Source organism: Protopterus annectens, chromosome 2.part1 (assembly GCF_019279795.1).
Source record: "Protopterus annectens isolate FY-2018-M chromosome 2.part1, PAN1.0, whole genome shotgun sequence".
Lineage (NCBI taxonomy): Eukaryota > Metazoa > Chordata > Ceratodontiformes > Protopteridae > Protopterus > Protopterus annectens.
Window position 1 is genome coordinate 1,488,740,319 of NC_056729.1, and position 21,960 is coordinate 1,488,762,278.

The window sequence follows — 21,960 nt, forward strand, 5'->3', positions numbered from 1 at the left end:
GAGATGCCAGCACCAGACAGTGTTCAAGCTCTGCAACATTTTCTTGGCCTGGTTAACTACCTAGGAAGTTCATTCCAGATTTGAGTCAAATATCAGCATCACTCAGATAGCTAACAAGCTAACAGAAGCTGAAATGCTGCATGCTCAGAGAAAGAACTTTTGGCAATTGTGTTTGCATGTTCCAAGTTCCATGATTATGTGTATGGTAGACCTGTCCAGATCAAAACAGATCATCAACCTTTAGTCACTCTCTTGAGAAAACCAATGCCTTCAGCTCCAGCCAGATTAGATCACCCAAAGGTGCCACTGAACAGCATGACAAAGAGCAATTTGATTTTGAAGTTGAAAAGACGAAAGTAGAAGAAGGAAGAGAGAATTTTTTCTTCCACACGTCTTGATGAGCTGAGAGATCACACAGCTGCAGATCCAGTTTTACAGAAGCTCAACTACCTTCTCAAGGAAGGATGATTGTCAAAGCAGTCTAGTTTACCTCAAGAAGTGCAACTTTATTTTCCATACAGAGATGAGATGTTGTCTGACAATGTTATCATTATGAAAGGTCTGAAAGTAATTGTTCCAATGTCTTTGCAACATGAGTGCATTACTATCTTACATCAAGGTCACCCTGGAGCAGACTCTACCAAAAGAAGGGTGAGAGGAGATATGAGTGTACTTTCATCTTGTTCAGCATGTAATAGTACAAAACCACATAAACAGAAAAAGTAGCCACCAACATTTTCCAGTGGAATGGCCAACATTACTTGGTGTTAGTAGACTCTTACTCCAATTGGTTGGTGATTGACCTAATTCCCAGTCTAGCATCCAGTACTGTTATTACTAAGATGAAGCATCATTTTCCAACTCGTGGTAGTCTGCACAAAGTTATTTCTGACAGTGACACACAGTTTACAAGCTCACAGTTCAAAGGATTTGCCGAAGAGTGGGACTTTACTCATGTCATGAGTAGCCCAGAGTATCCACAGTCAAGTGGTTTGGCAGAATGTGCAGTCCAAAGTGCAAAGCAGTTACTAGAGAAGTCAAAACGAGGCAGTAGTGACATTTTCCTGAATCTTTTGAATCTCATAAACATTCCTCATATTAAATATCTTGGTTCACTTGCTCAGAAACTTCTGTCAAGACAAACCAGAATCACATTACTAATCAGTAGTCAGTTGTTGGTTCCATGTGTCAAGAACAACAAGTCAGTGAAAGCCAATGTTTTGAAGAAATGCCTAACCCCAGAAGTCCTTTTACGATAAGACCAGCAAACCGCTCAAACCATTACGAGAAGGTGAAGTGGTAAGGATGCAAATGTCCAAAGGTTATGATCGGCTTGGTGTCATAAAGAACATCTGCCCAGAGCTGAGATCGTACATTGCAGAATCACAAGGGGCAGTTTTTAGGTGGAATCGAAAGCATTTGGTACCAGTGTCCAAACCTATACCACAGCACCTAGTCTATGAGAAAGACTCTTTATCTCAGAGTGAGTTGTCCGGTATTCCAGTTCTAGAAGCAATTTCCATTCCTGTGTTGAATCCCAAAGTGAGCTGTTCACCGAAACCTGTCCCTGTTGATAAGTCCAGTCATGATGACTATGTCACAAGATCTGGTTGAATCTCTAGACCATGTTTCAGATGTACAGCGACTTGGACATGAACAATATGAACAACCAGAACATTGTTTATTTTTCTGATTATCTGTATTGATGCATGTTTAACTGTAATCTTATTTTGGTAATGGGCAGTCACTGTACATATCTCTTTAAGAAATCTCCTGTGGGCATGTACTAAGTGTGTTGATTACCGAGGACATGCAGGGACACAATACATTTTGTAATTAGCTGTTGAGATGTAAGCATGCATCAGTGTATGCTCTGTATGTTAATCAGTTCATTTATATTTATTGATGCTGCTATCCATCCTGATGTGTTTCTATGTAGTAAAGAATTTTAAACAAACTACCTCGCCTGCTTGTCTTCTGTGTGTAGAGGGACTAGTGACAACAGCTCCATCCCCTATTGGATCCATGAGTCTTCTTGCAACATCAAAAAATATTTTATCTCCTTTTCCAATCCATCCAGTTGTTTCAGAGTGCCAGGATCTAAAATCCCCAAGAGGGCTGGGTTTGCATCTGAGGGGAAGATAACTTCTTCGACTCTGACCATGTCCCTGGCTAGTTCCACTTTGATACTTTCAGATTGGAATGGGTCCCGGAGTCGAAGTGTAGGCATTGAGTCCATGGGACCAGGATCAACTCCAGTGTTGTCAGATTCATCCCTGCCACTTGGAGCCTCTGCCATGGATAGTTTAGGTACAGTTCCATCCTTGAAGCATGGATTGAAGAGTGGTCAAGACCTTCCTTTGCTAGGAGCTCCAGCAGGTCTGGTTGAAGCCTCTCCAGGTCCATCTGACTTTGAGATTGTGGAAGGGGCTTTTTCTCTCTCTAGAGAGCCTCCTTCTCATTTTTTGGATCTAGTCCCTTTCCTTTTCCTCTCTTCAGGTCCAGTCAGTCAGACCTACTCCACAAGGAGAGCCAGTTCCAGTAAGTGTCCAGTCAGTTCTGGTAGAGGAATTTCCCCTATCTTCTAACACCTCCCCTGAACACCCGACAGAGGAGGTCCATTGGACGAGAATGTGTGCAGCTGGCAGCACATTGACTCCCCAATGGAGTCCTTCATGGAGGATACCAATTTTGATGAAAGAGAAGAGTCCCCCAGATCACCACCCAATGACATCTCCTTCAGAAACATTTTAGAGATCCTCAGACAAAAAGTTGGTTGGTCTTTCGAAACCCCCTCTCTGGAATAGTTGGGATTTTTGGAAGCTTTTGGTTTTGGCCCGTAATACACCTTGGGTTACCCCCCTGGTGGATGAACTCATTGATTTAGTTTCCCACTGGGCTTAGAAGGAGACGGATAGTGTCTAACCTATCCCAAAGAGAACTGACAAATTCTTAGCCCCTCCAAAAGGAAGACCCCACTGGAGCAAAGAGACCTAGTTGATGCTGTGTTGGTGGTGGCAGCTAGCAGAGCAGAGCTCCTCTGTCCAGCTGCCAAACTGGGAGTTAAGAACATTGGATAGATTTGGAAACTGAGTCTTTGTCTTGGCTACATTTGCCCAAACATCTCTCAATTACCTGGCACACTTCACAAGACTTCAGAGAGATTTGACCAAAGAGCTTTTAAATACTTTCTCAGAGTCCATATCCACAGAGGATTTCAAAAGATTGTCCTCTCATCTAGCCACTTTTTTGTCTATTTCAAATGCTTCAATGAGGTTGATTTCTCACACAGCTGAAGGCAATCCACGAGTGACTGGTTCAGGCATTGCTCTAAGGAAGCATGCCTGGGTGTGACTTTGTGAAGCCCTTTAAGACATCTTTCATCAACACCCCTTTTGATGGCACATCCTTATTTGGGCCATCAGTAAAGGAGATGCTTATCCACAGCAAACAAGATGGAGAGACCCTGTCTGCCTTGGGAATCAGGTTTTCTAACCGTCAACGGACCTTTTCCAGGAATCAGAGAGGTGGTAAGAAAATATGGTTACAAAACTTTCAAGGATCTTTCTAAAATCCATGTAGGGACAATGCATCCAGAGGCAGAGGAGGAAATTCTAATGGAAGATGTCACCTTAGGGGCAGAGGAGGGCGGCATATTCAGGGGTTGTGCGATTCCTTTCCGGACAGGCCCTTTCAGTGCTCCTGAAGCGCTGCCCAACTGTCCAACTCTGGAGGCAGTCGGGGGACAATTATCCATGTACCCAGAAGCCTGGGCAAATATAACAAAAGATAGCCAGTTGCTAAAAATCATTTCCAGAGGTTATTTCATTCCATTTTTCCAAAACACTCTTCACAAAAAGAAGAAACTTCCCGATGTTTCATCCAGACAGAGGAAGGGTGCAACACAAGAAACTCAAAAGCTGCTAAAAAAAGAGTCCTCCAAGAGATCCCACCATACCAAATAGAATTCAGAACTTGCGCTTCTTTTTAGTGATGAAGAAAACAGGGGACGTCAGATTAATTTTGGATCTAAGCAATTTGAATCAGCATGTGAAGAAGTCAAAGATGTTATTCGTGTTTCACTGTTGCAGTCCTCACATATGGGTTATCTGGCTCCCCGAAGCCCTCAGTCGGCCCGAATACCAGGGTCCTTGATATATGACGTCAGCCTCCGCTGGTTGTAAAACTGATGTCAGAACATCAGGTATAAAGGGAGGCAGCTGACGCCATTTCCCCAGTCTTTCTTGCAGCGGAGCCCGAAGCAGATGCAATTCGCACTAGTGCCAGTCGGCCATTTACCTTCATTTTGCTTTCCGACTACCAAGTTGAAGACGCCTTCAGATAAGTACCCTGTTGGGATCCTCTTTTCTTGCTTTAACAAATGTCAGATAAAGTTAATAACTGTCTTGCCTGTGGAAAACAGATTCCGCACCATGATTTCCATTCCTATTGTATAACTTGTTTTGGCCTTGAGCACGATGTCCCTAACTGCGATCTCTGTGCTTCCTTTAACCAGCTTACCATACACCGTAGAGCTAAGATTTTGTATAAGCATTTCGGAGTCTGGCCTAAGTTCATTGGTATGGCGTCCTCTGGTCTCCCGACTTTGGATATACATAGGAAATGCAAAGACAAGGACTGCATCAGGCCTAGGGTTAAATCTACTGACGACGCACCGGTGAAATTGTTCATCAGCACAGCGGTAGTCAGTGAGGCTCTTTTGCAGCCCCTGCAATCCACAGATTTTCAGACGCAAGCCTCTGTCAAGACCTTTACGGAGTCCTCCATGCCGCAGGCTGCTATTTTGTCTTCAGACCCTCCACCTGTCACCGCCTCAGATGGGTCTGAAGCCGCTTTGCAGGCACTGGCTTCTGATGCCTCTTCTTTTCGACATGAGACCAGAACCAGACCGACTACCTTAGTTCAGAATTCTGCAGTTGCTAGGCCTCCCAAGTCCCTCTGGATTGCTAGTAAACCTTCCAGCCACAAACTTACTCACAAGCAGACATTGGCCTTCCCTCCTGTGCCTCAGTCCCAGTTGGTAAAGATGGCGGGTGATCTTCTTTCCCTGATTAGGGTCTCTCATCCCCCCCTTCAAGAGGGCTAGGGAATTATCTCCTGATGTTTTGTCTGTCTCAGATTCTGAAATTTCCAGTATGTCTGCTGGTGAAGAAGGAAATTCTCAACTTTTTTCTGGTTTTGAGGATTCTGATGCTGAGGACTCTATCCCTTCTGCCTCCCCTCCAGAAGATTTTTCCTTTGGGGATACCTTGAATACTCTTAGGGAGCATTTTAAATGGGAATGTCAGGATTTTCCACAGTCTAAGAAAAGAATCTGGGAATTTTTGGATTTGCCACAGCATAAGCCTCTGGCTATACCTCCAGTTTTGGAAGTTGTAGATGATGTTTTCATGGAAAATTCTTTAACTCCTAATTCTGTTCCTCCTGCCCCCAGAAAACCGGATAGATATTATAGAGTTCCTGAATCTCATCAATTCCTTTTTAAAAACCCTACTGCTGATCCAGAAATTATTTCTCAAGGACCAAGGGTGTTAAGGCTACTGTTGCTAAAAACCCTGTGCCTTCTGATAAGGAGTCTAGGGCCTTGGACAGGTGGGGTAAAAAAGTCTATACCTCTGCAACTCTTGCCATTAGATCTGTAAATTGTCTTTTTCACATGCTTAAGTATCAGCAGCATACTTTGCAGGCTATGAAGTCTAAACCTGGAGATATTCCTTCCATGATGGAGAACAAAGATTTACAACACTTACTGAATTCTGCGACTTTAGTTAATAAGCATTCACTTCATTGTGGTTTTGACACTTTGGAGGCTTCCTGCAGAGCAGCAGCCACTCTTTCCATAATTAGAAGGCATGCTTGGCTCAGGGAGCAGCCTCTTTCTGAACCTGTTAAATCTAAATTGCTGGATGTTCCTTTGCACAAGGACAACCTTTTTTGGTAATAAGGTTGAGGAGGTACTGAAGAAGTTAGAGGATAAGGCAAAATCTATGCAAGCTGTAAAAGATTTCCTTTAGGTTCAGCCTCCTCGGTTTAGTAGGCATTATCCTTCCAAGAATTGGTCTTTCCCAGATCCTGGCAAGCAGGGTCGCTCTAGGCCTAGGGGTTTCAGATCTTCCAGAGGGTAGGCTTCTACCCCTCAAAGGTCTAAGAATGGCATTCTTCTTCTGCTAAATCAGGAAGTTCTAAGCCAGCTTCCCAAAGCAAACGTTCTCAATGACTCCGGCCTTCTTGTGCCTACCTCTCCGGGCCCTGGGTTTCCTTTGGGGGGAAGGTTAGCCAAGTTTGCGGAGGTATGGTCTACTATCACAGATGACAAGTGGGTGCTCAATATAGTAAACCAAGGTTACAAGTTTTACTTTCACACCTTCTCTGTTTTGCAAGGATACCCAGACATACCCAGAACTCTCAGGGCAGAGGTAGAAACTCAGATTTCTTCTGTATTGACTATGGGGGCTATAGAGCCAGTTCCTGCAAATTAGGGAGGCCTAGGTTTTTATTCAAGACTTTTTCTGGTACCCAAGTAAGGGGGCACCTGGAACCCTATTCTGGATCTGTCTATTCTAAACACTTTTCTGGTGATTCCCAAATTCAGGATCCTCACGCTTCAACAGTTACTATCCATGCTGGGCAAGGATTCATGGCTAGTAACTTTGGATCTTAAAGAGGCTTATCTGCACATCCCAATAAGGGAAAGTTGCAGACAGTTTCTTCGCTTCAGGGCTGGGGAGCAACACTTTCAATTCTCTGCATTGCCCTTTGGCTTATATACTGCTCCCTGAGTTTTTACAAAGTGCCTGGCTCCAGCCATTGCTTTTTGCAGGCAGAGAAACATTCAAATTTATCCTTACCTGGACTGTCTCATTCAAGCAAACTCCCCAGAACAACCAGAAAAGGATTTGGATTTCGTGAAGAACATTCTCACCTCTTTGGGTTACACTCTCAGTAAAAAGAAGTCAAAGTTGGTTCCGATAAGAGATTGTTTTCCTAGGAGCGAGTCTGAATACAGCCACCCAGATGGTATTCTTCCCTCAGCAGAAGCAAGAAGATCTTTCGGCTTACTTCATGAGCTTGGCAAGCATGACCCAGCTCTCTGCAAGGCAATTCCTGCAAGCACTGGGGTTCATGGCTTCAGGTATTTTGATGATCCCATATGCAAGGCTGCAAATGAGAAAACTTCAATGGTACCTCAAGAATCTTTGGTGTGAACATACACAGGACTTAGACTTGATTCTTCCCCTGATTCCCTGTCTACAAATGGAGTTCCTCTGATGGGTGACAGCCTGTTCTCAGAACAAGGGTCTGCCTTTCCGCCCACCACCTGCCAGCCAGACTCTCACCACAGATGCCTCAGATGTTGCATCGGGGCTCATCTGGAAGGCAGGGGCATACAGGGGACTTGGAGCAACCAGCAGGTTCATCTGCACATAAACTTAAAATAATTGATGGCAGTGCAGCAGGCCTTGCTGGCTTTCAAGGACCTACTCTACCCTAGGACTCTGCTGATCAGGATAGACAATACCACAGTCATGTGATACATCAACAAGCAAGGGGGGACTCACTCTTTCCCCTTGTGCAGACAAAGCATGAGACTATGGTCCATAGCAGCATCCATGGGCTTACATCTAATAGCCCAGTATCTTCCAGGGAGGCTGAACTCTTTGGCGGATCATTTGAGCAGACATGTTCTGGATCTTCACGAGTGGCAACTGAACAAGGACATTTTTCATCGCATCACTCATCATTGGGGCACCCCACAAGTAGATCTTTTCTCCTCTCTCACAAATCATCTCCTTCCAACCTTCTGCACCTGGGAGTTCACAACAAAGCTTGGAGGGTGGACGTGTTGTCCTTCCCATGGACACATCTTTCAGTTTATGCATTCCCTCCTTTGCTTCTTATTCCCAGAGTGCTGCTAAAGATAAGGGATGAAAAACCAAAGGCTATTCTGATAGCACCAAATTGGCCCAGGCAGCATTGGTATCCCTTCCTTCACAGCCTTTCATAGGCTCAGCCTTGGCATCTTCCCTGGTACCAGATCTGTTGGTTCAGGGAGGGTGAAAGTTCCTTCATCCTCATCTTCAAATTCTGCATTTAACTGCCTGGCTAATACGTTAAATCTTTCCAAAATGTGGTTGAAGTTCTTCTTGAGGCCAGGAGGCCTAGCACCAGAAAATCCTATGCAGATAAATGGAATAAATTTTGCTCTTGGGTGCTAGCTAAAGGAGAAGACTCTTCTCAACCTTCTCTTTCCCTCATTCTTCACTACCTAGCAGGACTGCTTAATGGTGGACTTTCCTTTTCTTCAATCAAAATTCATGCTTCAGCAATTTCGGCTCATTGTTCTTTTGAGCAGCCCATTTTTTCTCACCCCTTGATGAAACAGTTCCTGAGGGGAGATAGTAATTTTAGACCTTCCAGAAGAGCTCCTACTCCTGCTTGGGATCTTAATTTTGTCCTGGAAAAACTTACTCTGCCTCCCTTTGAACCAGCTGCCTCTGCAGATTTGAAGTTTCTATCCTGGAAGACTGCTTTCCTTTTAGCTATTACTTCAGCTAGAAGGGTATCCGAGCTGAAAGCCTTAATGGCAGTAGAACCTTTCATTATTTTTCACTCAGATCGGGTTTCATTTTTTACTCAGATCAGATTTCTCTGAGAACTAATCCCTCCTTTATGCCTAAGGTAGTTTCCAGTTTAACCCTCAACCAGTCTATTCACCTGACTACATTTTTCAACAATCCCCAAAATAAAGGGGAAAGGATTCTGCACTCTCTTGATGTGCATAGACAGCTGAGATTTTACTTAGACAGGACTAAATCCTTTCGAAAATCTGAACAGTTGTTGGTTAGTTTTGCTCCTGGGGCTCAGGGTAAAGCTATTTCAAAACAAACCATCTCCAAATGGATTGCTCATTGTATTCACTTTTTTTACCTGCAGCATGGGAAGGTTCCCCCTCAGGGTATTAGGACCCATTCTACTAGAGCAGCCTCCACCTCTGCAGCCTTTCTGAAAGGTGTGCCTACTAAGGACATTCTAGAGGCAGCTACTTGGTCTTCTGTCCATACTTTCATAAAGCATTACAGTCTACCTTTGTTTTCTAAATCCAGGGCTGGGTTTGCCTCTGCAGTTTTGCAGGGCCTTCTTACCAACCCTTAATCTGTGATCCTTCCTCCACCCTTTGACTTTTTCCTGGGCTTTGGGAATCAACCCATATGTGAGGACTACAACAGTGAAACTCGAAGAACATAGTACAGTTGTATACACTTACCATAAATGTAGATGTTCGAGGTATTCACTGTTGCAGTCCTGGTTTCCCACCCTCCATTCCAGCTTTTTTCCTAGGGCACAGACTATATATATTTTTATTTTTTTGTATGACCTGTCCAGGGTGCTACATTTCTGGGTTAGCCTTCTTTTGGGGGCTCCTGACAGTTAAGGCAAGAAAAACTGAGGAAATGGCATTGGCTGCCTCCCTTTATACCTGACGTTCTGACATCAGTTTTACAACTGGTGGCAGCCGACATCATATACCAAGGACTCTGGTATTTGGGCCGACTGAGGGCTACCGGGAGCCGGATAACCCATATGTGAGGACTGCAACAGTGAATACACTCAAACATAGACATTTATGGTAAGTGTACACAACTGTACTTTCTAAATGGTCACGGTACAGTCCATACTACCTTTCCATCACAAATATGATTGGATGTGCTCATTAGATCTTCAGGATGTGTACGATCACATCAAAATAGACAGGTACTCCCATAGACACATGCTTTTGACTAGGAGCCAGTCACTACCAGTTTAGAGCCCTGCCCTTTGGACTCAACTCAGCCCCCAGGGTGTTTACCAAATGTATGGCAATGGTAGCTACTCATCTGAAACTCAAAGGATTCCGAGTGTTTCCATATCTGGATGACTGGCTCCTCAACGTCCTCTCCAAGTATCTCCTTCTATGTTCCAGGGACTACTTGCCCCAGATTTGCCAGTCACTGGGGATAACAAATTATGCCATCTCAAACCTAACACCAGTCCAGAGCCTGGAGTTCATCGGTACACTTCTGAATACAGCAACACAGGTAGCATCATTACTACCTCATCGTACATCCACTGTCAGGAATTAGGTTCATCTATTTATTTCCCTTCCATCTCCGCCGGCAAGATCAGTCCTTCAAGCACTAGGTTCCATGGCAGCAGACATTGTATTACTTGGCTTGGCACATTTTCTTATGCGTGTTCTTCAGTGGACTCTAGCTGTTCAGTGATCCATTCTTTATCAACCCCTATATTTTCCAGTCAAGATAACTTCAATTTGCAAATGATACATTCACTGGTAGATTCAGTGGGATGACATTCATCTAGGCTAACCCTTGGTTTTAATGCCTTCATTTGCCAGTGACCATTGATGCATCCCAACAGGGGTAGGGGACATTTTTTTGGGAAGGACAGTCCAAGGCATCTGCTCCCCCTAAGAGATCAGTCTGCATATCAGTGTACTAGAGACGAGAGCAGTCCTACTTGCATTGCAGGCATTTCAAGATGCTCTACCTTTATGGACTATTGCATTTCAAATTTACAACATGTCTGTGGTCTGGTACATCACCAAACAAGGAGGAACCTGATCTTATCCCCTCTGCAGAGAGGCTTTGAGAGTGTAGGAACAGGCAATCTCATCAGACCGCTTTCTAATTGCAATACACATTCCAGGGAAAACCAATGTGGTAGTGGATAAACTAAGCAGATCCATCCTGATGCTTTATGAGTGGTCTGTCAGTCAATCTGTGGTGAAAAGGATCTTCCTCTTCGCATCTCACCACAACAATAAGCGCAGCAGATACTTTGCTCTTATCCCCCCTCGAGGGAGTCACTGATAGATGCTGTATTCCATGTCTGGCCCTCCAGACTTCTTTATGCTTATCCCCCTCTTCCTTTGATTCCCAAATTTCTGCAGAAATCAAGTTGGCTGAAGAGCTTAGTTATCCTCATTGCCCCCCTCTGAACTCAACAGATATGTTTCCCCTTCCATTGGTTTCACCTTCATTATCCTGCATGGATACTGGAGCCAACTCCATATTTCCTCTCTCTCTCACCCATCAGGGATCCAATACCCCAATATCCAGGCCCTCAAACCTAACAGCATGGTTTCTCCGCTTCAGTAATAGGTAGTCCAGGTTCTCTTCCCCTGTACATATCATTATTTGTGGCTTCACAAAAGGAATCCATGAAGAAAATTTAGAAGAACAAGTAGAAAAGATTCTCCCTTTGGGCTTTGAATAATGAGCTTGACCCATTATCTGTTCCAGTTTCTGCAGTACTTAAATTTTTAGCAATCATGTTTAAAGAAGGAGCTAGTTTCTCTACAATTAAACTTCAGTCAGCAGCTATTTCTAATTTTCACACGGGAAACAGAAATTATTCCTTGGCTTCGTCCAAGTTATGCAAAGCATTCCCAAAGGGTATTTTTCTTCTCAGACCACCAATAAAAGATTCTTCACCTCCCTGGGATCTCACACTTGTGCTACAAGGTCTAACTCAGAAACCTTTTGAACCTTCAACTAAAACGGATTTAAAATTCCTTTCATGGAAAACAGTCGTCTTAGTAGCCATTACTTCTGCAAAGAGGATATCTGATCTCCAGGCTCTTTCCTCAAAAACCCCTTACATCATTTTCCATGAAGATCTGGTTACCTTACAAACAAACCCTTCTTTTTTACCTTAAGTGGTATTATGGCATTATGGGTTGAGAGAGGAGCTTGAGAGTTGGATTTGAAGTCTGGAGTATGGGGCTGAGTCGGATCCAAAGATCGGATCAGAACCTATGAGTTGAGGAAGAATGAAAATGGACAACACAGATGCCTAGTTATGGTGAGTACATCACTTTTAATTAAGAATAGATGCATGTTATATGATAAAGGTTTAATATTTAGAGAAATGTTAGCAAGTTTATAGAGAAGTTAAGGGTTGGGAGGGTGGCCTAATGGTTAAGGTGTTTGCCTATGATCCTAAGTGAGTATAATGCAAACAAAATAACATCAATCAGTCTATTTATTTACCAGTCTTCTTTCCAAAAGTTCATAATAAAAGCAAATACATGCTTTATCTCTTTGATGTACACATACAATTACAATTTTATCTTCACAGGACAAAATAAATCAGAAAATCAGATCAACTATTTCTTTCCTTTTCATTAAAAAGACTGGGGTTCCCAGTTTCCAAAGTCAATTTAGCCAAATGGATTACAGACTGTATTTCTTGGATTTATTCTCAAGACGTTATGGCCTTACCCAAACCACCCAAGACTCATTCGACCAGATTCGTTGTTGCTTCATCTGCTTTTTGGTCTAGAACATCTATTGATGATATTTGCTCAGCAGTCACATGGTGCAGTGCTCATACCTTTGTTACTTATTACAAACTGGATATTATATGTAGAAACAGAGCGGTCTTTGGTTTTTTTGGTACTCTGGAATATCCTTCCATGAGGACCACTCAAGATCAATGTAACTGGGACAGTGTCCCATGAGTTAAGGAAAAATTTAAAATTATGTAGTCACCATAACTAGGCATCTGTGTTGTCAGTTTTCATTCTTCCTCAACTTCCCTCCCATCCATCCCCATCCTTCAATTTTCTGGAGAGACCTGCAGGACTGTGTTTTGGAGCCTACATTTCTGGGTTTGAGCCCTTCCCTTCTCTGTCAGCTAATCCTGTCTCTATCTATCTATATGGGCCTAATGGCAACAAAGTCGATCTGAGGTAATGGGGATAGATTAAGGCATTATGGGTTGAGAGAGGAGCTTGAGAGTTGGATTTGAAGTCTGGAGTATGGGGCTGAGTCGGATTTGAAGATCGGATCAGAACCTATGAGTTGAGGAAGAATGAAAATGGACAACACAGATGCATAGTTATGGTGAGTACATAACTTTTAATTAAGAATAGATGCATGTTATATGATAAAGGTTTAATATTTAGAGAAATGTTAGCAAGTTTATAGAGAAGTTAAAGGTAAGTCAGTATAATGCAAACACAAATTGCAATATGAAGTGAGAGAAAAGCAGGCATATGGTCTATTTAGATAGAAAGCCAGGGGAGAAAAATTGATAGACATGAGGAAGCAAGTGAAGTAGGGAGAGTAAGAAGGTGTTAGGGATGAATAGCTACTTGATCACTTTTAGTGATATAGTTTATCTTGGTGATGAGCAAGAACAGAGCCAGCTTTTGGCTAGGAAGTATACAGGTAAGGAGTTCCAGGCCTTAGCAACAAATTTGATAGGTTTATGGACAGACAGGAGTTTTTGATCACTGGATTGTAATCACCAACTGGTAACAAAGTTGTGTGGAATGGTATTTAGTGCTGGAGAAGCAGATGGATGCTGGATAATTTTATAGGTGTTAAGAAGCTGTGTATATGTAAGTTAATAGAATGAGATAATTTGCATCAGCATGCATCTCCTGAACAATAAGAAGTATTAAACGTTATGTTCTGGTATTATTGACTATAATTCTTAGTACTTTATCAGACAATTAAAATGTTTTTGAGGGACAGGACAAAAATATGAGGCAACATCAGGGACATTTGAGAGGTATGCTGTGATTGCTAATCCAGTTTTAGTGCTGAAATTGCTGACCACGTTCAAACCTAATACAGACACTAGTTAATGGACAAAATACTTAAAATTATTGTTATGCTTGTTTTACCTGCCTCACACTAGCTGCTGTGGCTGGCTAACTGTCTGTGGATTTAGGCCATCAATCCTCACTCACTGTGATGGTACCTGACATTCTCATGGCTTGCTTCAGAATCAGCGGGCAAAATATGGGTCTATATTACGAATGCGAAAAACCGTACGAGTGTATACAAAGACATCGAAACGTATTGCGCGAAGTATGGAAATCCCGACCGTACAAAACCACGAATTCCGAAATGTCAATTTGTTTTGGTTGGCCCATCTGTGGTATAAGTCCGTAAGGTAAGTGTGTGATAGATAGGACTTTAGTGTTAGGATTTGGGTTAAGGTAAGTGTATAGATATGTAATGTATGTAAGGTTTAGTGTAGTGTTAGAAGTAGGGTTATTTTAAGTGCATGTATGTGTATTGTTTATTTTGTTTGGGTGTATGTCTGTAGGGGAAGTAAAAGTGTAGTTACAGACCTTAGGGTTAGGGAGGGGTTAAGGATAGTGCATAGATAGTTGTGTGTGTGGGGTTTAGTATAGTGTTGGAGGTAGGGTTTTGTTAAATATATGTATGTGGATTATTTATTTTGTTTGGGTGTGTGTAGGGGATGTGTGCGGTAGTTACGGACCTTAGGGTTAGGGAGGGGTTAAGGATAGTGCATACTTAGTTGTGTATGTGGGGTTTAGTGTAGGGTTAGAGGTAGAGTTTTGGTGTTTTACCTTAGGTTAGAAGTAGGGTTTGGTTAGTGTATGTGTGTGGTTTATTTATTTTCTTTGGGTAGGTAGTATGTAGCGGGTGGTGGGGTTGGCCGACTATGACAGTTCGATATTTTTTTTCGTGGTTTAGTGCATTCGGGATTTTCGTGGTTCGCGGTCTAGGTGCTGACGTTTAGGTATTCGGGAATAGGGTTTTTCGCTTTGGTAGTATAGACCCGCAAAATATATACTACGTAATAAAGACATAGGTATGTAATAAAGACATACATTGGTCTTCAGGTGGTACCTGGTTTTAGACTGAAATTACTAAAGTTGTTCTCTTCTCCATGCTTCATCACTGGCATCTCAGTCTCACACATGCTTTCTGTCACTCTCATCTGATCCTTGTCCACTCCTATTCCTTGATGCTTTCACTCTTAGCTCAAAAAAAAAAAGCAAGCCTGAATATCTGAATGTTGGTGGTAGAGATGAGAGGTATGGGGATTCCTTTCTAGCCTTTATTTGTAATGTTTTAATAAAGAAAAGTAGCTGCTGCATTTCTTTACTAAAACACAAAGAAGTATATTAAGGGTACAAATGTGCCCTTAGCCGAACATCACTCTAGATGGCCACCTAATTTGCCTGTGCATAAGACTGGCTGTACCCACAAAGAGAACATTTTGTTTAGAGGACTCACTTGGTTAACATATAAATAAAAAAGAAACAAAAAAATAGAAAGAAAAACTATACATATTGAGGATCAAGGTGAGAAAATAAAAGCTTCTGATAAGGTAGGGGGCAAAATGTGGCTAAGAGTCATTGAGAAAACCCCAGGCAACATTGGAGCAGCTGCTGAATATTAGTTTTTGTTTATTTATTTGTTGTTCCTTTGACAGGGAATCATTTAAGAGCTTTTCTTTTCTGTGACAAGACTTAATTTACTCAGAATAGTTTGTTTACTTTGTCTTAAATGTTTACTGTACTCTGTTATAAACTCATGATCCTGGAAATTGTATTAATGTCTGATATGTGTATTTACCAATGGCTTCTTTGTTTCTTGTTTAGCTGATCGAGGAAAGAAAACTAGTCCCGCTCTTCCCACTGAACCTTCAGGTGATCAGGCGTCTGCTCCAAGCTATTTTGACAAGTACGTTTTCTTTATTTGCAAATATGTTACCTTACTTTTTGAAAAAAAAATACTGCAAAGTCAGGGGTGGCTTCATATACATTTGCCATGCTTATCATTCTGTCTTTTGGAATTAACAACTGTACTTTTCTGTATTCTTTTATAATTGGAAAATATAATTCTTGAAAGAGTCCATTTGGTTTCCTCATTACAAAAATAGCACATGAAGCCCAACAAGAAAAAATTGTGCAGACAACAGGGGTGCATAGTGGGAGAAAAACTAATGCTGCAGAATGAATTTACTGAGGCAATGTTACAACTGTCTCATGTACACAGACAACCCTCTCCTCCTCCCACAAAACACAAATACATGCGAGAGATGCAATTATACGGCCAAACTGGAGGCTGAGCTCTCTCAACACAAGACTGGCAAGACCAGACAGGAGGAGAAGGTTACCACATACACTATAGACCCAGTCTCACATAGTACCATCACAACCACAAATCATACACATAAACACACAAAGACATACTCGGAGGCTCTGATCAAAAATCTACCAAAACAGCAGAGACCACCAAAGCATACACCCAAACAACTGTTACCTCAAAACACAACACCTGCAACACATAGACCTCACAGTCAGAGTGTCAAACAGTCACAGCCCTTAAGGCCAAACACAATGCCAGACACACTAGTCATTGGTGACTCCATAGTCAGACACACTGACGCCCCGCTCACCAGACTGAGTAAGGAGAAGGTCACAGTAAGCTGCCTGTCGGGCGCTAGAATCCGCCACATAACGCAAGCACTCAGGTCTCTCAACAGTAGGTACAAGTACGAGTCAGTCAATGTCCACGCTGGAGAAAACGACCTGAGACGCACCTCCTGGACTACATGAAAAGAGACATTGAGGAGCTCTCTGATTATGTAGCCCAGGCAGGTATGACCCTGACCTTGAGCAGTATCCTACCTTCACCAAGAATGATGCCACAATACAAAGATAAGATGATCAGTTTTAACAATTGGCTTAAACTCTGGTGTCATTCAAAGGGGATCTTTTTCAAAGAAGCAATGTGGGATTGTAGCTGATGGCACTGTCCCCAAGACAGATTTAGCTGGAGCATGTTAAGACCAGGATTTTGGATGCTCCTTTACAGTCTGATGTGTTGTTTGGACCGCCTGTGGAAGCAGTTTTAAAGAAAATGGAGGACAAAGCTAAGTCTATGCAGACTGTTAAAGATTTTTGCAGGTGCAGCCTCCAAGTTTAGTAGAAATTGGCCTGCTAAGGTGGACATATCCTGCTTATGGTGCCCAGTCTAGGGGTAGGTCTAGACGTGGTAGGGGCAGGGCTCAAGGTCTGCTTAGGCCTAGATCAGACAGTTCACCTGCTCAGACTTCTGGTGAGGGCAGGGTCAGTCCTTTCGTAGCAGAACCAATGACCTGCCTTTTCAGCTGCCAGTGGACTCGCCTGGCAGCTCCTTTAGGAGGAAGATTGTCTCTTTTCAAAGAAAATTGGGATTTAATCACTCAAGACAGATGGGTGCTGGATATCATTCATCACGGGTACAGATTTTATTTCCACACAATGCCCCTTTCAAAGGCATGCCAGATGTTCCTCCTCCACAAAGAAAAGAGGCTCACAAGCAAGTTTCTCAGTTACTCCAGATAGGGGCTATTCAGCCAGTCCCTGTGTCAGAAAGGGGCCGGATTTTATTCTCGCCTGTTCCTAGTGCCAAAGAAGGGAACACGTGGAGACCAATTTTGATTTATCTATCCTCAACACTTATCTGGACATTCCCAAGTTCAAGATGTTGACGTTACAGCAACTGTTACCTCTGCTGGGCAAGGATCACTGGATGGTAACTTTGGATCTCAAGGAAGCTTACCTTCATGTGCCCATAAGGCTAAGTTGCAGAAAGTATCTGGCGGTTTCAACTGGAGATTTTCATTATCAGTTCTCTGCATTGCCCTTTGGCTTATCTACTGCGCCCAGAGTATTCACAAAGGTTCTGGCTCCAGTGATAGCTTACTTCAGGCTTCAAGGCATTCAAATTTATCCTTACTTGGACGACTGCCTGATTCTGGCTCAAGAAAAGGAACACCTTCTACAGCATCTGGAATATGTCATAGCAGTGCTAAGATGCCTAGGGTATTCTGTGAACGAAATAAAGTCCAGTCTAGTACCCTCTCAAGACATGTGCTTTCTGGGTGTGAGACTGAATACAGCAGCCCAGATGGCCTTTTTAACCCCGGACAAACAAAAGAGTCTGTCACTTTACTTCCATCAACTATCTCATCAGTCCGTGCTGACTGCAAGGACAGTCCTTCAAGCATTAGGGTTCATGGCATCTAGTATTCTGGTGCTTCCCAATGCCAAACTGCATATGAGGAAGCTGCAATGGTATCTCAAAAATGTATGGACACAGCACTGCCAAGATTTGGACACTGTCATTCAAATAATACCTTGCCTTCAAAAGGAATTCTTGTGGTGGGCTCAGGAATGTCACCTAAACAAGGGACTCTCTGTGACCCGGCCAGAGGCGAGTCAGATTTTAACGACAGATGCCTCGGACACTGCTTGGGGAGCTCATCTAAATGGAAAGTGGATACAAGACAAGTGGCCTGCCAGATTACAGCATCTACATATCAACATGAAGGAGATGTTAGCAGTCCAGTTTGCATTGATGGCGCACAAGGAGTTACTTCTTCCAGGGCAGGTGTTGATTCTGACAGACAACACAACTGTCATGTGGTACATCAACAAGCAAGGGGAACACATTCTTATCCTCTATGCAGGCAAGCAATGATTTTATGGGAGACTGCGTTAAGCCTGCAACTGACTCTTCAGGCAAGGTTTCTGCCAGGAGCACAGAACTCCTAGCAGATGTATTAAGCAGACATATCATGGATCCCCACGAGTGGAAACTGGATCTTCATGTATTTCAGAAATTGACAGTGTCATGGGGAACTCCAGACATAGATCTGTTCGCTTCTCCACTAAACCACCAGCTGCCAAAGTATTGCACAAAGGGGTTTCATCACACAGCTTGGAAAGTGGATGCTCTGTCTTTCAGTTGGAAAAACCTTCATGTCTATGCCTTTCCACCTCTACCTCTTCTTCCAAAGGTATTACTAAAGGTCAGACAGGACAGGCCAAGGATGATTTTGATAGCTCCAGATTGGCCTCGCAACACTGGTACCCACTTCTAAGGAGTCTTGTAAAGAAGCCTCCATGGCCTTTACCTCTGATTCCTCATCTGTTATCTCAGAAGGACGGTCATCTGCTCAATGTCAAGCTTCAATCTCTTCATCTCACAGCTTGGCATATTCTGTGTTGAAGCATGGTAGGTCTCAGCTTCCTCAACAAGTTTTAAATGTGATTATGGAAGCTAGAAGGCCTAGTACTAGGAGAGTGTACGCAGAAAAATGGAAGAGATTTTTATTTTGGAGTACAGCAAAGAATTTGGAGATTTCAGAGCCTAATTTGAGTGTGGCTCTTCAATATCTTACTGAATTATTGGACAAAGGTTTGTCTTTCTCTTCCATAAAGATTCATGCTGCAGCAATTTCAGCTCACTATGATTGTGACCCACCTTTGTTTTCGCATCCTTTGTTCAAGCAGTTTCTTAGAGGGGCAAAGAATATAAGACCCCACGAGAGCTCCTACTCCTGCTTGGGATCTCAATTTTGTGTTGGAAAAACTTACTCTACAACCTTGAGCCTGCAGCTACTGCTGAATTGAAATATTTGTCATGGAAGACTGCTTTTCTGTTGGCTATTACTTCTGCAAGAAGGGTGTCTGAGTTGCAGGCCCTTATGGCAGTAGAGCCCTTTTGATTTTCCATAAGGACAGGGTATCATTACGCACTAATCCTTCCTTTATGCCTAAGGTGGTTTCTAGTGTGGCTTTAAACCAAACTATTCATTTGCCTAGTTTTTGCAGATCCTCAAAATAAAGGGGAAAAGATTTTGCACACTTTAGATGTACACAGGCAATGCGTTATTATTTGAGCAGGACTAAAGATTTTAGGCAGTCTCAGCAGTTACTTGTTTCTTTTGCTTTAAGTTCACAGGGCAAGCCTGTGTCAAAACAAACTATTTCTAGGTGGATTGGCTTTTGCATTGCATTTTGTTATTCCCATCATGGCAAAGAGGTTCCAGCTGGGATTAGGCCTCATTCCACTAGGGCTACTGCCACTTCAACAGCATTTCTAAGGGGGTGGCAACTAAGGATATTCTGGAGGCAGCTACTTGGAGTTCAGTGCATACTTTCTCTAGGCATTATCACCTGCCTATATACTCTAAGACTAGAGCTGGTTTTGCCACAGCTGTTTACAAGGCATGTTGTCAGCTCCTGCTACTTTATAATTTGCCAGCCTCCCTTACCTCTGCTTTGGGATTCTACCCAATTGTCAGGACTGCAGCAAGGGAAGGCGAAGAACATAGTACAGTTTTGTACCTACCATAAATGTAGATGTTCGAGGATTCCTTGCTGCAGTCCAATTTACCTCCCTCCTTCCCTCTGTCTTTCAGGGTGGTTGTGTAGGTGTGTTTACATGAGTATAGTTTTTGTATCTATTAGTGCATATATTGTACATGTTTTTGGTGCAGGTTGTTTTGGGACTTGTCTCTTTGGGTCATCTGACATCTGGGGCAAGAAAAGACTGAGGAAATGACGTCGGTCATGCGCATTAGTACCCTGACGTACTGACGTCAGTCTAAGGCGCCATGACCGACGTCAGCCTTATACTCTGGTATTCGGGCCGACTGGGACGCGGACTATACCCCAATTGTCAGGACTGCAGCAAGGGAATCCTCGAACATCTACATTTATGGTAGGTACAAAACTGTACTTTTTAGTGCTGAAATTGCTGACCACGTTCAAACCTAATACAGACACTAGTTAATGGATAAAATACTTAAAATTATTGTTATGCTTGTTTTACCTGCCTCACACTAGCTGCTGTGGCTGGCTAACTGTCTGTGGATTTAGGCCATCAATCCTCACTCACTGTGATGGTACCTGACATTCTCATGGCTTGCTTCAGAATCAGCGGGCAAAATATGGGTCTATATTACGAACGCGAAAAACCATATGAGTGAATACAAAGACATCGAAACGTATTGTGCGAAGTATGGAAATCCCGAACGTGCAAAACCACGAATTCCGAAATGTCAATTTGTTTTGGTTGGCCCGTCTGTGGTATAACTCCATAAGGTAAGTGTGCGATAGATAGGACTTTAGTGTTAGGATTTGGGTTAAGGTAAGTGTATAGATAGGTGTAATGTATGTAAGGTTTAGTGTAGTGTTAGAAGTAGGGTTATTTTAAGTGCATGTATGTGTATTGTTTATTTTGTTTGGGTGTATGTCTGTTGGGGAAGTGTGCGGTAGTTACGGACCTTAGGGTTAGGGAGGGGTTAAGGATAGTGCATAGATAGTTGTGTGTGTGGGGTTTAGTATAGTGTTGGAGGTAGGGTTTTGTTAAATATATGTATGTGGATTATTTATTTTGTTTGGGTGTGTATAGGGGACGTGTGCGGTAGTTACGGACCTTAGGGTTAGGAAGGGGTTAAGGATAGTGCATAGTTAGTTGTGTATGTGGGGTTTAGTGTAGGGTTAGAGGTAGAGTTTTGGTGCTTTACCTAAGGTTACAAGTAGGGTTTGGTTAGTGTATGTGTGTGGTTTATTTATTTTCTTTGGGTAGGTAGTATGTCGCAGGTGGTGGGGTTGGCCGACTATGACAGTTCGATATTTTTTTTCGTGGTTTAGTGCATTTGGGATTTTCGAGGTTCGTGGTCTAGGTGTTGACGTTTAGGTATTCGGGAATAGGGTTTTTCGCTTTGGTAATATAGACCCGCAAAATATATACTATGTAATAAAGACATAGGTATGTAATAAAGACATACATTGGTCTTCAGCTGGTACCTGGTTTTAAACTGAAATTACTAAGGTTGTTCTCTTCTCCATGCTTCATCACTGGCATCTCAGTCTCACACATGCTTTCTGTCACTCTCATCTGATCCTTGTCCACTCCTATTCCTTGATGCTTTCACTCTTAGCTCAAAAAAAAAAAAAGCAAGCCTGAATATCTGAATGTTGGTGGTAGAGATGAGAGGTATGGGGATTCCTTTCTAGCCTTTATTTATAATGTTTTAATAAAGAAAAGTAGCTGCTGCATTTCATTACTAAAAAACAAAGAAGTATATTAAGGGTACAAATGTGCCCTTAGCCGAACATCACTCTAGATGGCCACCTAATTCGCCTGTGCATAAGACTGGCTGTACCCACAAAGAGAAACTTTTGTTTAGAGGACTCACTTGGTTAACATATAAATACAAAAGAAACAAAAAGATAGAAAGAAAAACTATACATATTGAGGATCAGGGTGAGAAAATAAAAGCTTCTGATAAGGTAGGGGGCAAAATGTGGCTAAGAGTCATTGAGAA

The 21,960-nt window shown here is 42.7% G+C and overlaps 1 protein-coding gene across 1 annotated transcript in view; it reads left to right on the plus strand.

Annotated features, from left to right (window-relative positions):
* The window catches only part of CEP104 (centrosomal protein 104), a 2,320,447-nt gene that overhangs the window by 1,538,017 nt on the left and 760,470 nt on the right, over nt 1-21,960 (plus strand). Inside the window, 1 exon segment of the mRNA XM_044062948.1 lies at nt 15,452-15,533. Coding sequence (XP_043918883.1) covers nt 15,452-15,533 — 82 coding nt within the window.